This window comes from Kwoniella pini, chromosome 2 (assembly GCF_000512605.2).
Source record: "Kwoniella pini CBS 10737 chromosome 2, complete sequence".
NCBI classification, from domain to species: domain Eukaryota; kingdom Fungi; phylum Basidiomycota; class Tremellomycetes; order Tremellales; family Cryptococcaceae; genus Kwoniella; species Kwoniella pini.
The window spans coordinates 1,097,565-1,112,678 of NC_091717.1; the positions used below are offsets into that span (position 1 = coordinate 1,097,565).

Genomic DNA, 15,114 nt, shown 5'->3' on the forward strand with positions numbered 1-15,114 from the left:
TCTCCTTCCAGAATCTATCTTTTCACCAAATCCCCGCGTTGATTCACCTAAGCATTCACACTTGACATCAAGGTTTGTAATTTTGATTCGAATAAAGAAGAATTTATTGGCATTTCAGGTGTATGAAATGGATTCTTCATTACCGCGTCGGAATCTTTCATACAGCATATATAAGATAAGCTGTAGCTTCGAAATCAATCACGCCTCACTTACATATTTCGTATATCCTCCTTAGTAACTCATCTAATCCTGCTTGGGGTAATGAATGCAATACTACAAATTTAGTGCCTAATATATACATCAGAATCAGCAAACACGTTTCTCGCTCAAAGTCACTAGCTCCCTTCGTTATTTGACGGAAAATGTCCAATTCAATGGCACTACTCTGATGTATACTCAGGACGATTCATCCAAATAGAGTTATGCTCACCTGTAGGCGTTAGAAAAACCTTTCCACCCCATCCTTCAGCTTCAAAGCTTTCTAACCCACTAACAGGTACACCAGGTATAGGAGTTGGTGTTAATTTTGCCGTTATAGCGTGAATACCATGTAATATACCTGCTAATGTCAAAATAGTATTTACTGGTTGAGGAGGTAGGACGTCTACCACATTTAAAAAAGTAAGTGATCAATCATATTCCGGACCACATTCTGAATATGAGTCGATGTAGATCATCAGCTTATGACTTACCGCTATATGATCTGGAGAATACTAAACCACCTGCTTTTGATATTACCCATAATCCATGTATGGTCATTGTTCATTAAATATCTGACCAAACGATTTCGAGATTTGGCTTGTTGAGGATATGAATTGGTAAGTTGGATGAGAGGTGATTGATTGGAGAACCCGATGATCTTATATGCTTGATACGTGAAATGACTCTACCAAATTTCATTTACTCATTGAACAAAGGCTCTTCTTGTCTCCAAATGTCAATGTCAATGTCGATTAATTGTTGACGCGTTGGCTCGGCTATCGCCGCTTCGCCTCAGATGACCGGTTAGAGATTTCATCAACGTCACCGAGCAAATGTTAATGATGGTAGCTCTTGTAAAAATCCAAATTTACAAGGTTGAATTACAGCATCCATTCATCATTTAAATCACTTGATAGTGGTAGAACAGACGAGAGCATAACGCCACAATGGCAGACTCGCGAAATTTCCACCCTCACCTTCTCGCTCAAATTCCATCTTCCGCAATACCAATCCCTCCTCCAAACTTAACATCTCAACCAAAGAAAGATTCTTCATCAATACCTAATTTCCCACCAATTTCAACTTCATCTTCAATCAATCCACCTAAAAAGACAGTAGGAATATCAAAATCAATGTCATTGTCAACTAACGTATCTGATTTGTTATTATCAAGTTTATTACCTCCTAATTTACCTAAATTACCTCCTTCAGCTTTACCTCCTGGATCATTCAGAAAGGGTATTAATGGAAATTTACCTAGAGAATTAAGTACACAAAGAGAGAGTTTGAGTTTACCTTTGGTCAGTAATAATTTTAGAAGATTTATGACTAGGGTAAGTTGATAGCAAAAGACTTCATTATTACAAGTTTTGGTATGAAAAAGCTTAATATCGATAAAACTTATATTCAGGTCGGACCGATATTCTGGTTACAAGATAGAATTGAAGAAGTATTATTTTGGAGAAAACCATTATGGACATGGGCATGGATGATGTTGTGGATTTTCATATGTGAGTACAAAGAGTGATTCAAATAGATGTGATTTATTGGGTAACTCATATGATGCTGATCAAACTTTAATACAGGCTTTCAACCGAGAATTCTCCTTCTCTTACCTTCATTTGTCCTAATTCTAATTTTCTTACACGTTCAAGAAAAATCCACACCTATAGATTCGTTACTAGGTACTTCGATTCAACCATCAACCATTACCGATCGGAAAAATGCTTTCGCACCTTCTTCTCCTGATCCTTCCGTCAACCCTTCTTCCACAACCAATAAATCAGGTGAAACCCATTCGAATACAGGACAAGGTTCTTTCAGTACGAGTACGACGAAAGATTCGGAAGGTGAAAACGTTGAGAAAGTTGTTGTACCTCCTAAGGAGACTGAAAGTAGCGTGGATATCTATATGAATTTACAAGCTATTCAAAATCTTATGGGTTTAGTGTGAGTAGTGATTCCCTCAACAAATCCGCATTCTTCTCTTTTCTTAGCGTCTATCGTATTTGTTGTGCTCAATAGCTTATTGATTTGAAATTTACAGATCTGATGGCTACGACTATCTTGCACCCAAATTATCGAATCTACAAAATACAAATTCCGTTAATTCACCTACCAATTTACCAATAAATCTCACTCATATTATATTATTCCTCTTACCTCCTACAATACTTCTTCCACTCACGCCTTCATTTATTATTCCTTATTTATTACTTCCATTAGGTATTCTACCTCCATTATCATTTCATCCTAATTTAACTTCTACAATATATTCTATTCCTTCTCATTCATATATTAAACGAATCAAATTTTACTTGGAAATTTTGATGATGAATGATAAATTATCTGATGAAATAGGTAATAAACAAATTTCAAATGTACAAGTATGGGAAAATCAAAGATTAGATCCAAAATTATCAATAAATAACATATCTACTAGTTCTTCAACATCATTAAATTCTTCTAACAATAATTTAAATTCTTCTGGAATTGGTATTATTCCAATTGGAAGTTGGTCATTAAAACATTTAAGAGCAAGTGATAAATCACCTTGGGTAAAAGTTGATTTAGGTGGATTTAAATCACAAGAAAATAAATGGAAATCTATTGAAGATACACCTTTACCAACTTCAATTAACGAAAATGAAAAAGATGGTGGACAAAAAGCTAAATTAATTTTAGCTTTAAAAGAAGGTTGGGATTGGGTACCTGGTGAAGATTGGAGAATTGATGTAAGAGGTGAATGGAGTGAATCAGGAGTAGACGAAGGTAAGTCAAAGATTAAATTACATAATTTGGTTTATGAAAATATAACTCAAATCATAAATAAGCTGATGATGATTTGCTTTCCAATTAAATAGAAGGATGGCTGTATACCGATGATTCTTGGCAGGTAATTGATGATTTTTTGGTTAATATCAATCTGATCGGAAAGTGTAAAGCTGATTTGCATATCACTTTGATAGAATCCCGCTCCTACACCATTCACCGAAGCTGAAACACCCTTAACCGACAAAACCGCCCCCGCCTCAGGTAATATGCCTGGATTGGCATTGAGACGAACAACGAGAAGACGGAGATGGTGGAGAAGGGTATATGAAGTGTCTAGTGATGTTTAATATGGTAGAAAGGCTTTGATGGATTTTCTTCCGAGTTGTATATTACATGCATAAATCATTATCAAATCCTTTTGCGAAGTTTTTAAAAGCCAGAACACTTTATTCTCCCTCTTCACCCTTTTCACACTTTATTCCTGATGATAATGCTTCGAACGACTACTTATGGCTTGAGATTATAATATCGAATAGCCATCAATAGGGAAAGAGTAGCGACTGAAGAAACGCAAAAGAATAAAAATTGAATGAGCATCACGATAGATACGATGAAATATGAAAAGTTTATCTTACCTAATCCTGCTGGCATAAATTTCTTTGATTGATAAAACCTATATCCCATCAATATTAAAAGGGTAGAAGCAGTAGCTAAAATAAATTATATCAATTAGTAAATTCTTTCATTCGTTTTGATAGTCTGATCTTTTATTTGGCATGCTTTCTTTAAATTACTTACCTAATGAAGGAATAGTATCTGTTGGATTATTTGAGACTCTCTAAATTGTCATGAAGATAAGATCATCAACTCAATTCCTTTTGACTTAAAATACAACCGAAGGAAAATTCAGAAAGATGAAGAAACATTTCAAACTGAAACTCACATTGGCTCCGTAACCTGCTAGCAGACCTGAAGCACCACCAGCACTAATCATAATTTGGAATGAGCAATTTATTCAAATTTGCTTTGATTTATATAAGTGATCAAAATTCACATCAAAGACATTTTCGAACCTCTTTTCAATCCTCCCATGAGACCTCCAACAATCAGTAATCCGGCATAACCATATCCCAGGTAATCAGGAGAAGTAGCAAATAGAGGTGCCATAGTGTACGTGTTGGATGGATTAACTTTGATAAGTGGAACAGAAGAGTGGTAGTATAAATAATAATAATAATAATATAAATAGTTGATAATGATTAGTAGTGCGCATGTTTTTCGTTGTGATGTAATGAACGCATTGTATCATTAATTAATTCTCGGTTAAATGATTCCAACGTCAATAGCCGGTTAACGGTCAATCAAATAATACCTGAGTTAGCTAGCGTCTTACTCTTTTACTTTGTCACCGTACTTATCAACAACCACTTCACTGAATATCTACGAAGACAATTCATTCCAAGTAGGCATACTCATTCATTGTATCAATCAACAATTGCAATGCCTCACGAAATAACCTTACACCACCTGAACGGTTCGCGATCCGACCGAATTTGTAAGTCTTGGAGTTGTTTATTTCTAAGCTCTATTACTCGAATTGTTAATAGTCATTGCAATTGTCGAATTTAGTTTGGGTACTTGAAGAACTTGAATTACCTTATAACGTAGTAGTTCATTTCAGATCACCAAATAAATCAGCACCAAAATCATTACTTAATGTATCACCAACAGGTAAATCACCAGCAATAATAATTGATGGTGAAACAATAACAGAATCAGCATTTATAATTTATAAATTATTAAATTTACCTGAAATATCTTCTGAAAAAAAATCAAAATTAGATGTTCAAATAAATAAAACTGATAATGGAATTTTTTGGAGTCATTATTCTGAAGGAAGTATGATGAATCTTTTTCAAGCTTCTGCTATTATTGGTGCAACTTCTCAAGCTTTTATAAATGGACAAGTTATTGGTGAATTAAAAGAAGAAGAAAAGAAAGGTATAAAAGATTATAGTGGATTTGTATTAGTAAGTTTGGAGTTGACAATCATAAGAAAAGATTGTATCTTTTTCATTTCATTGGACGAAGTGATTAAATTGAATTAATGATTGAATTTACATTTTAGCAAAAATACTTAGGACCTCAAATGCAAGGAACTATTGATTTTGTGGGTTATAATTTACACTGACTTTTCTCAATCTCAAATTATAACTCAAAGTTCGTGTACATCCGAATTGACAATGAGCCGCATGTTCTCCCATCAGGCCGAATCATTTATCAATAAGTCCCAGCATGGATGGTTCTCAGGTACCGACAAACCAGGGGAAGGAGATGTGAGCTTGATTCTCAATTCGTCACTATCAAATGTAAAGCTGATTTATGACTTGATCCAGTTCATGATGTTCTTTGCCATCAACTCTTTGCTTGCTGGTACTAGAGCGAATGCCGGATTCAACGTTGGAGAAGGTTTAAGAGGATGGTACAAAAAGGTTACTTCCAGGTAAGCAACCGCTCGATTGCCTTGAGCCCAGCGAGATGGAGTATAACTTTAAGAGTTACATTCATGCTGATCGATTGGCTATCTCAATCCAGACCGGCCGCCCAGAGAGCTCAACAACGTCTTTCAGTTGAAGAGGAAAAAGCTAAATCTAAAATTTAGTTTTACGGTATGGAGCTCTACCATGACCCTTCACTAGAATGATAGATCAGTCAGCGATTATTTTCTTGCTTTCTTTGAGAGAAGAGCTTTCAGTTCTGAAGTACGAAATAGTTTGGGATGGAACATACAGATCTCATTTACCCGTGCTAAATATACTGCATGCAATTTATCGCATGACCTTTATACCCCTTGCAGTGGGTATTACAATCGGCGTTCGCTCCGTATTCATGCTTAGTAATTCGTTTCGACGGGATGACCGCGTATTTATACAACTAGTAGTATATACAATGTCCAAAGTGTAATCTGATGGACTGAAGAGAACGGCAAGTGGAATAAGAGATTAGCGCCGCGGAGGATCTCATGTGTACTGATTACACCGGTCCCGGATTGAAAAGTAATCTGTTAATTACATTTTATCAGTTTTACAGCTTTCGAGCCAAATGACATAATCTCTTACATGTACTCATATAATATACGATCAAAAGTTGTGCAGTATACGTTTGATGTGTACACACTAACATATGATGGATCCATTGTTAATCTCATGAGTCAGCGGTGTTATCGTGGTATAGACTCATATACATAATTCGGATTCAAGGTTATGCCAAAGCTAGATGGAAGGTTTCCACTTTGTCTATTATAACGCAAAGAAAGGATAGAGGAGTCGCGAGTATTAATTGAATTATAGAAAAAATTAATATTCCTTATCGGTATATCATAGAATGTCATTCTCACGAAGAGTTGATTCAGGAGAAACGCTGTACAATGGTTTAGATCATCAAAATCAAGATAAGGAGCCGAAGGAACCGAAAGACAGGTATCATATTGAACCTTTGTCTGATCTTGCAAATCATTTCGAACGTCGAAAAGATAAAACAGGCGAGGCAATTATGGAAAAAGAAACAGCAACTAGAAAGACTGAAAATGCCCTTGGCAGCCTCGAGATCGCAACTGATCCAGAATCATTTAACTCTGCCTCAACTTCGTCATTCTCAGTGCCAACGGCAAATACAACTTCATTTCATTCTTTCCCACCTGAAGAATATCGAAATGATCAGCAAGTTAACAATGAATTCCCGTCTTCAAAGGCTGTAGAGAATCAAGATCAAGGTCAGAGCAAGAATTATATACAAAGTAGATCCGTTCCTTTTCAAGTAATTTTTGTAATTATCACTTGTGCGACTCAATTACTTGCCCAAGGTCAATTCGGTATGGTTTTAATAACTTTAAATGATCTGGGTTTATGGTTAGGTACAGAAGATGCAGGACAATTAAGTTGGATGGCAGCAGGATATGGGTGAATATATCATCAATTATCTTGGGAAAATCGAAATCATTGCTAATAGGTTTTTGGTTTCCTAATTTCAGTTTGACTTTAGGTATTTTTGTTGTCGTTAGTGGTAGATTAGGTGATATGTTGTAAGTTTTAAATAAGGAATTACCAATTTAATTGTATTCATATAGATTTGAAATATGCTAATTTAAATTATTCGATACTTTACTTTACTCAGCGGACCGAAATTGATTTGGTCAATTGGATGTATTTTTGGAATAGCTTCAAATGTCGGTTCAGGATTTTGTAAATCACCTATTCCATTTGATATTTGTAGAGCTATAGCTGGATTAGGATCTGCTTTATCCTGTAAGATCTTCTTTTTAGAATTGATTAATGAAGCTTACTTTGCTTACGATTTCACATATTTTAAATGATAGTGCCTAATGCACTAGCAATTCTAGGTAGAACGTATCCTCCAGGAAAAGTTCGAAATATCGTTTTCGCCATTTTAGGTGCATTAGCTCCTGCAGGTTTTATTGTTGGAGGTGCAATAGCATCGATTTTTTGTGTTTTATTAAATCCAAAGTGGATTTGGTGGTCAACGTACGTTATTTTCTTTTAAGAAAAAATTTTCCTTCGAATTGCGATTAATTAAAAAGTACTAAATGTTGGATTTATTATGATATTAGAGCAATTTTTATATTTATTTTCCTTATTTGCGGTTTATTTATTTTACCTTCAGATGAAAATATATCATCCAATATTATAAGGAAAAAAATTAAATCATTTGATTATGGAGGTACAATTTTATTAATTTTTTCAATGGGATTATTTAATTTTGTTTGGAATCAATCTTCTTTAATAGGATGGGAAAAACAATATATTTATATTTTATTAATTTTATCTATATTAAGTTTTATTAGTTTTATTTTTTTTGAAAAAAATTTAGGTAAAAAAGCTTTAATACCTATTGAAGTATTAAGTAATCAATCTTTATTAGTATATTTAACACTTTGGTTAGGTTGGATGAGTTTTGGTACTTTTCTTTTATATTCAACTTTTTTGTAAGTTTTTTTTTTAATAACTATTCTCCTCAATTAAAAATAATTAACTTGAAAATTGAATTTTCGTTATAAATAGTATTCATAATATAAGGGAATATCATAATTCTTTATTAATAAGGGCTCAATTATCACCATTAATGCCAGGAGGTGAGAACATTTTCTTATCCGTTTTAAAAAGATTAAAACCGGATAATTTAATTGCGGTTTTAATAGGTATAGTAGCTGCTTTATTGGTTCCATTTTTAATACATCGTTTTTCAGGAAATCATATTTTCTTAATATCTATGATTTCTTTCTTTATTGGAAATTTATTTGCTGCTTTAACACCAAAAGATCAAACTTATTGGGGATTAACATTTTTCAGTTTAATAATTTGCGTTTTTGGACCTGGTGAGTTTTAAAATTTATTTATAAGAAAATTCAATATAAATTTTATTTAAAGAGAATTACTGATTAACTTTTATATGGGTCAGATTTAAGTTTTAGTACAGGTCAATTGATAGTTAGTAATTCAGTAAATCATGAATTTCAAGGAATTGCAGCAGGTATAGTTAGTATGATTACAAATTATTCGTAAGTAGTGTCTTTTTCTTTACATTTCGCCATAATGTCAATCAATTATCTGACATTTTTTTTTAGGTTATCAATTGGATTAGGTATGGCAGGAACTGTAGAAAGGTATATCAAAGGATCTGGAAAGACTCAAAATGATTTATTAAAAGGTTATAGAGCTGCTTTTTGGTTGGCAACTGGTCTATCGGGTTTAGCTATTATCGTAGTTGCTTTATTCGTTAGAACTCCAAAACAAACACATGGACATGAAGATGAGAAAATTGCGGAGAAACAAATAGAGGAAGGCCGACTAGGTAATTCAGGGTGATGATGATCAATTGTAGCTAGATGTCAGTTTTATGTATCGATAGTACGCTTCCTTCGAAGTTGAGTGGAGCATCCATGGTCGAAGAGCTGGTTATTTAGTATGTCCTCCTATAGTAACGCTTGGAATCCTCATGTTACAAACATCTGAGCATATCACCATATTCGACAGTGGTCGTGTTTTCTTTGTACTGCGTGCTATCGGCTGTTTCCTTCGTTCAGAACCCAAAGCATTTCTATATTCGATGCATTTCCTCCGAATATGATCCATTTTTCGTTTTTCCTGCCTTATCCCTAATTTCACCTTTACTACATTCCACTACACCATATCTATTGGTGGTTTGACAAAAAGAAGTTTATACAGGTGGTGTACCGGCAGCTTTTGGTTCAGCTTGAGGAGCAACATATTTCTACGTAAAAGAAAAAAGAATTATCAGATCTGCAACTTCTATGTGACCTCTGTCTGTGTTGCGATGTAAGATTATCCACTCACTTGTTCACCACCTTGTCCGTTCTCCCAAAGTTGGTATCGACTACATAGACAAAATTCTAAAGATCAGCTCTCTGATTCTGAATAAAACAGCTCTTCCGTTTCAACTCGTCAACATCAAATTATCTAATCCTCAAACCGATCTCGACGAGATATTTCGTAACTTTAATTACCCTCTTTTGATTGGGTTTTCTCTTGTAATACTCTAATTTTGATCTTAATCGCTCTTAAACGAAGAAGTACCCAGAGTCAATTCGGGTGGTAATCCATTCCATACTTTCTCTAACATCCTCTACTTCATTCTCCAATATGTACAATCTCCATCTATCCATATGTCTGATATCTGACCTTCTCCCAACTTTTTGTCGCCCGATGGTATAACTTGTTCAATAAAGATTAATCACTTACACTCCAATAGCAGCTCTTTTCTCAGCAGCAACTCGATCAGTTTCAGTCAAAGCTTGTCTAAGTGCTCTAGAAGCAACTTGAGTGTATTTGTTCCATCTATTCGATTAAAATTGAGAAAGCGTAGGGTATTTGATTTGAGTAGAGCATATAGTAATGATAGAATGACGGATTGGATGATATTAATTGATTATAAGTTGATAAAAATGAATTATAAATGAAATAACAAAATATAAAATGACACAAATCAGCATTTCACTTTTTTACCTTTTATCTAACTTTCTTCGCTTCCTTGTTAACATGTTATTAGGATAAAAACACTCACGACATGAATTCTCTCCAAGTGGATGACATTTTGAGATTCTTCTTGTACTGATAGTTCTGAGATTACCTATACAACAATGATAATAATAATATGAAATATCAATTGTAGCTTGTGACAACTGGCTTCAAACCTCGGCCGGATGGTAAAGACAGGGTCAATCACCACTCAAAGCCTCCATTGGGCTTTTTTCCGATTATTCCCGTAGATGTGGCACTTGAATATTCGTCTATCTTCATCATATAATTCTAAATGCATGAGATTTCTTCTAAAGTGCTCATCATTACAAAGTCAATATTTGTAGTTGTACAATTGACCGATTGCTTGCTTATTACACGAGTCATGTGCATAGGTCAGATTATGATAAAACATATATAACTCAAAGTCTAACCACTATAACCCAACTCCACTACCAGTCTGAGCCGGGCCTCCTAAATTCCCAGTATTCGAATTTGCAGAATTATCTAACGCTTTCGAAGAACTCATAGTCCTAGCTCGATTTCGACTATGGAAATAAGTTGACTAAAAAATTTCCAAGCAAATTCCATCAGCTATCTACTTCAATTCCTCGTTATTCGTTATGATTGACTACTCACAGGAGATTCAGGTTCATCTTCTTGCTCTTCAACATCATCTTCATCATCCTCATCTCCCCAAACATTATCTTCATCATCAGGTAAAGCTATAACTCCACTTCCAGGATCGAAACTTATTTTCTTTCTTATCTGAGAAGAACTCAATTCCGATGGAGGTGGTGTAGGATCTCTCCAAGGATTTAGATTCTCACTCGTAACTCCGTACGAGTTGGATCCTGATCCAGATCTAGAAGGTTGTTGCCTTTGTTTCTTAAGACTCGTAGTTGAGTTTGAGGGTCTAAGTGATCCACCAGTTGACCATCCTTCAGGTATACCACCAGGACCACTAGATTGTGTGCCTTCGGCATCTGAATCACCTTGTGATTGATTATGTTGTTTACTCAATTTCTTCGCTACTTTCCGCCTCAGACTCAAAACTACACTTCTTTTTCCTCCTCCTTTTGCGCCATCACCGAATTTCGCTTTGGCAGGTAACCAAGGAGTAGGTAATAAACCAGTCAGAGCAGGATGAGCATATCTCCTTCTACCGGTATTGAGCACACCGAAGTAAAAGTTGTTCATTGGCGGCTGGGAATAATCTGTTCTTCGATCACTCGGGGCAACATACAAAGTCTCATCATTGACAGCATATCGTCGATGATTTAGATTTCTATCAACAGCCCCATTAGCCAGATCCGATATACAGGGATACGCAATCGCTTGAACATCACTACTCACGTTTGACTCCTGCTAACAGAATCTTCGTCGCCCACTCCAGCTACGCCAGTTGGTTGTTCACCTCTCTTCACCTCGCATATACTGCTAAGAGCCAAAAACTGACTTAAAGGTCCGAAATCTCTGTACATGACCCAACTCCACCAGAGAGTATATAAGATGAGAGGGATCATAGCTCCTGATGCCCAGAAGAATTGTCGAAGGGAGAACAGGCCAGTCATGAACAATTGGAAAAGGACTAAAGCCCAGAGTGTTCGGGCAAAGGCGATTCGCCATGCTTCACCGTTTGACTCATATGGCTTGAAGTAGACTATGGGAAAATCAAATTAGTTTTTTATGACTTTAGACTGATTCGGGGCAGGATAGGCTGCTATAAGCTTACTGAATAGCAACTTGTACTTGTAGACAAGGTCTGCGAAGGTGTCAGCTATTGTTCACGCTCGGTACCCTTATAGTAGTCGACTTACAGGCTACTCCGAAATAGATAGCCCCAAAGACCAAAATAAGCGGACTCATGACGCTATATACTAAAGTTATGGTGAAAACAAGTAATGCTTGAGGATATACCCAGCCATAGTTGAGCATAGGAGGTGCATTGGCTTCCGCATAATCTGCAATGCAAGAAAAGATGAGTCAAAGGCCGGAGAAGTTGAATGACAGGTAGCTCACCTCGTGGAGTCTTCGTTGAAAGAGCTCTCGAGTAACCCAAGGTGAAAAGTGGGCCCATGTTGAGCAGCTGCAACGGCATGAGACCAAGTGCTAATAAGAGAGTGTGAGCTGGAATCATGACCAATGATGCGAGGTAGTTCCGTATTCACCTTGTAACATTACATATGATACCATGAAATTCCTTACGTTCGCTCCTTGTAATGCACTAGCAAGCTTTTGGGGTATCTGATCGCGCGCCGCTCAGCCATCAAGTCAACAAACGAATTGACTACTAGCTCACCTTCATAGGGCTATCGACGAAGTCTCGTACTATAGCGATGTACGTCGTGGTCAGGAGGAAGACGAATAAAACCGAGATCAAGAGGAACAGGTGATATCTGCGGTTTTTCATCAGCAAATTGCTTCTGAAGCATTATTTCTCAGAACATCTATGCTCACTTCTTCAATAGAGAGTATTCAGTCGCACTTCTGCTTTTGAATCCTTGCATATAGCTTAACCCTAGAACGAAGAGTCAGCAATCTCCCGAGTACTGCAGAGGAGCTGGTGTGACTTACACTCAAGGAAGAAAGGTAAGAGACCATTAAATATCGTTAAAGCCAATAGAGGTAGAGAATTTTGAACAATCGCCGCTAATCGCGGCGACGCATTGATAATATTTGCTAGCCAAGGCATAATTTTCTTGATTTCTTTGTAAGATAATAAGGTCGACAAAGCTGATACCGGGACTGGATGCGGCCCGTATGTATCAACACTCGTATTTCGATAAAATGAAGAGTCGAAGTCTCTTGAAATATAATCACGTAAGGTATAAAAATGATAGAAACTCACCGAACCAGAATAAAAAGAAAACACCCGTGGTACCCATGACAAAGAAATCTCTAATTTGGGCTTCACGATTCGTCATTGAGACTTTACTCCAAACTACATCTCTAGGTTCTGGAGCAAGCTCAGTCACAACTGACGAATGATGTGGGTAATGTAAAACTTGACAAGCGGTTTGCTTTCATAAAAACCAACACATATCAGCTTAAAACTTACAGGTGCAAGGAAGCGTTCATTGGCACTTACAGCATCTTTAGCATCTTCAAATGTGACAAATGCAGCATGAGTAGCTTCAAATCTCCCTTTTTTTCTTAATTCTTTTACTTCTTCATCTGCCTTTTCAAATTCTTTCTCCCAAAATTCAATCGCATCCACTTTATTTCCAAACCATCTTGGTCTGTAAGTTGGTCGAGGTCGGGTAGTATGTATATGAACATGACTTCTATTTTCACCTGCTTCTTCCCTTGCTGTGTTTGTTGGAGTAGCTGATCCGTTGATAGGGGTAAGTGTGGGGCCTTGATGAGTTTCTTCTTCAGCTTGAGCTTCATCTAAATCAGGTATAAGTCTCGCTTCTATTGGTTGAGGAGAAGTTACCGAAGGTGTAGGTGTAGTTGAAGAAGCCAAAGTCGATGCTACCTGTGGTTTTATATAAACATCCGCATTATACCCTTTGATAGCTTTACCAGCTGGATTTCCCACCCAATCGCACCATGCCCGTTCAAGTTTCAATAATGCTATTGTTCGCTTTTCTAAAATCTTCCTGACCGGTTCCACTTCTCGACAGACACTAACACTTTCTACCATCCATCCACAATTTTCGAAATAATCAGCTAATGCACGATCACCTCGGAGGTGTTGAGGTAAATTAGAAACCAATACTGTTCGAGCGGAGATCGAGTGGATCAGGTGAAGACCGAAAGATTGACGAGAAAGAACGAATCGATGGAAATTATTATGAAAGAATGATAAGCATAATCCAGTGAAAAGATAAGTGAAGATCAAGTGAATTGTAGACGAGGTCGTTGGATCAAGAAGAACATCGTAAAAGCTTCTCCGCGTAGAGGGATTTGTACCATTGACAAAAGCGTTGATATACATCATTGAAGATATTGTGCTGTTCTCTCCGGGATCTGGAGCAGAATCAGTTGAACCATGTCGCTGTAAAGGGAACCACCTGTAAGGTCCCGCCCGGAAGTTCTACCTGACGACTTTAACTCACAAAGAGGTTAAGCGGTATCAGCACCAAGATAGCTAAGAAAGCTGATAAACTAAATAACATGAACGCCATTCTAAAGAAATTTAACAGCTACAGCAAATCAAAACGATCAGTCTGAATATAGCCAGTTTTCTCAGAGGTGACAATACTTACGACAGCAGCATCAAGTCCAACAGTTTGTAACACAGTGAACTCTGACGTTTTTAATGTCGGTCTAATCCATCCGAAGAATTTCGATATTCCAGATGAAGTTTGAGTTTCAGGTGAATGAGCTGGTGTGGGTGAAAAGTCTTTATCGTCATAGACCATATACATCAGCAAAGCTGTATTGATCAAAACGACAAATGGAATTTGATGTAGAGCCACTCATGCACACCTGCTCACCTTTCAACTTCGTCCTTCCCATATAAACTACATCCCACTTCGTCCGTAGTGCGCAAAAAGTCAAAAAGCTCGTTAATCCAATAGCGAGTGATAAAGTGAGTTGAGTGGAGAACCATGGTCCTGTATAACGAATTCCATCAAGTGAGTTCGATTTTAGAAAATCATTTCATACGAATACATAGTGTACATACCGTCAAATTTCTCTATATCCGTTGTTAAGATATCAAAGTTAGTGGATATAGGCAGCCATACAAAAACACTTTGAGATGTCACTCACGCGTAGGTCCACTTCCAGGAGGTAAAGGACTAGTATCATTCGTATTTTCCCCTTCATCTAGTACTGTCACCAGCGTCGCTAACCAAGGTATAGAGGTCATAACTATGACACCAAACAATTGGAAGATGTCAAAACGAGTACTTCGTTCAAGTCAATCCAAAATCGAAGAGCTCTTGTTTTCTCCACTTGTGTCTTAAGTGTTTTGTGATACAGTATATGTACAAAGGTTGAAGCTCTCTTCAATTATATAGCTATGCCTAATCCCATCCACTACCAGAGTCACAGATCAAGATGTAAATAAAGGATCGAATTATCATAAAAAATCAGATTGTTGTCCAGGTGGTCGTGCGACTTTGAGCCCCGC

At 36.6% G+C, this 15,114-nt stretch overlaps 7 protein-coding genes across 7 annotated transcripts; 3 read left to right on the forward strand and 4 right to left on the reverse strand.

Moving 5' to 3' along the window:
* Positions 1–47: 47 nt before the first annotated feature.
* Positions 48–759, reverse strand: I206_101741 (uncharacterized protein; the record flags this gene model as incomplete). Its single annotated transcript, XM_019157999.1, has 4 exons — positions 48–154; positions 214–288; positions 431–604; positions 693–759. The coding sequence occupies 4 exons, from the start codon at positions 757–759 to the stop codon at positions 48–50; spliced, it is 423 nt and encodes a 140-aa protein (XP_019008612.1).
* Positions 760–1,148: 389 nt separating this feature from the next.
* I206_101742 (uncharacterized protein) lies at positions 1,149–3,323 on the forward strand (the record flags this gene model as incomplete). Its single annotated transcript, XM_019157998.1, has 6 exons — positions 1,149–1,535; positions 1,613–1,712; positions 1,788–2,151; positions 2,249–2,973; positions 3,066–3,097; positions 3,171–3,323. 6 exons carry the CDS (start codon positions 1,149–1,151, stop codon positions 3,321–3,323), a joined length of 1,761 nt encoding a protein of 586 aa, XP_019008611.1.
* Positions 3,324–3,483: 160 nt separating this feature from the next.
* I206_101743 (uncharacterized protein) lies at positions 3,484–4,143 on the reverse strand (the record flags this gene model as incomplete). The annotated part of the gene is made up of 5 exons (XM_019157997.1): positions 3,484–3,536; positions 3,612–3,686; positions 3,775–3,814; positions 3,920–3,962; positions 4,031–4,143. 5 exons carry the CDS (start codon positions 4,141–4,143, stop codon positions 3,484–3,486), a joined length of 324 nt encoding a protein of 107 aa, XP_019008610.1.
* A 333-nt stretch (positions 4,144–4,476) lies between these two features.
* On the forward strand, positions 4,477–5,638 carry I206_101744 (uncharacterized protein; the record flags this gene model as incomplete). The annotated part of the gene is made up of 6 exons (XM_019157996.1): positions 4,477–4,531; positions 4,606–5,006; positions 5,105–5,146; positions 5,244–5,312; positions 5,373–5,479; positions 5,572–5,638. 6 exons carry the CDS (start codon positions 4,477–4,479, stop codon positions 5,636–5,638), a joined length of 741 nt encoding a protein of 246 aa, XP_019008609.1.
* Positions 5,639–6,360: 722 nt separating this feature from the next.
* I206_101745 (uncharacterized protein) lies at positions 6,361–8,858 on the forward strand (the record flags this gene model as incomplete). Its single annotated transcript, XM_019157995.1, has 9 exons — positions 6,361–6,935; positions 7,007–7,057; positions 7,150–7,280; positions 7,352–7,517; positions 7,604–7,978; positions 8,055–8,125; positions 8,192–8,368; positions 8,452–8,551; positions 8,618–8,858. The coding sequence occupies 9 exons, from the start codon at positions 6,361–6,363 to the stop codon at positions 8,856–8,858; spliced, it is 1,887 nt and encodes a 628-aa protein (XP_019008608.1).
* Positions 8,859–9,210: 352 nt separating this feature from the next.
* Positions 9,211–10,103, reverse strand: I206_101746 (uncharacterized protein; the record flags this gene model as incomplete). The annotated part of the gene is made up of 4 exons (XM_019157994.1): positions 9,211–9,264; positions 9,348–9,387; positions 9,753–9,848; positions 10,075–10,103. 4 exons carry the CDS (start codon positions 10,101–10,103, stop codon positions 9,211–9,213), a joined length of 219 nt encoding a protein of 72 aa, XP_019008607.1.
* Positions 10,104–10,464: 361 nt separating this feature from the next.
* I206_101747 (uncharacterized protein) lies at positions 10,465–14,850 on the reverse strand (the record flags this gene model as incomplete). Its single annotated transcript, XM_019157993.1, has 17 exons — positions 10,465–10,593; positions 10,668–11,316; positions 11,385–11,691; positions 11,764–11,793; positions 11,849–11,992; positions 12,051–12,140; positions 12,200–12,275; positions 12,331–12,427; positions 12,489–12,549; positions 12,606–12,776; positions 12,880–13,051; positions 13,120–14,031; positions 14,093–14,179; positions 14,243–14,379; positions 14,474–14,593; positions 14,665–14,676; positions 14,751–14,850. The coding sequence occupies 17 exons, from the start codon at positions 14,848–14,850 to the stop codon at positions 10,465–10,467; spliced, it is 3,294 nt and encodes a 1,097-aa protein (XP_019008606.1).
* Positions 14,851–15,114: the final 264 nt, after the last annotated feature.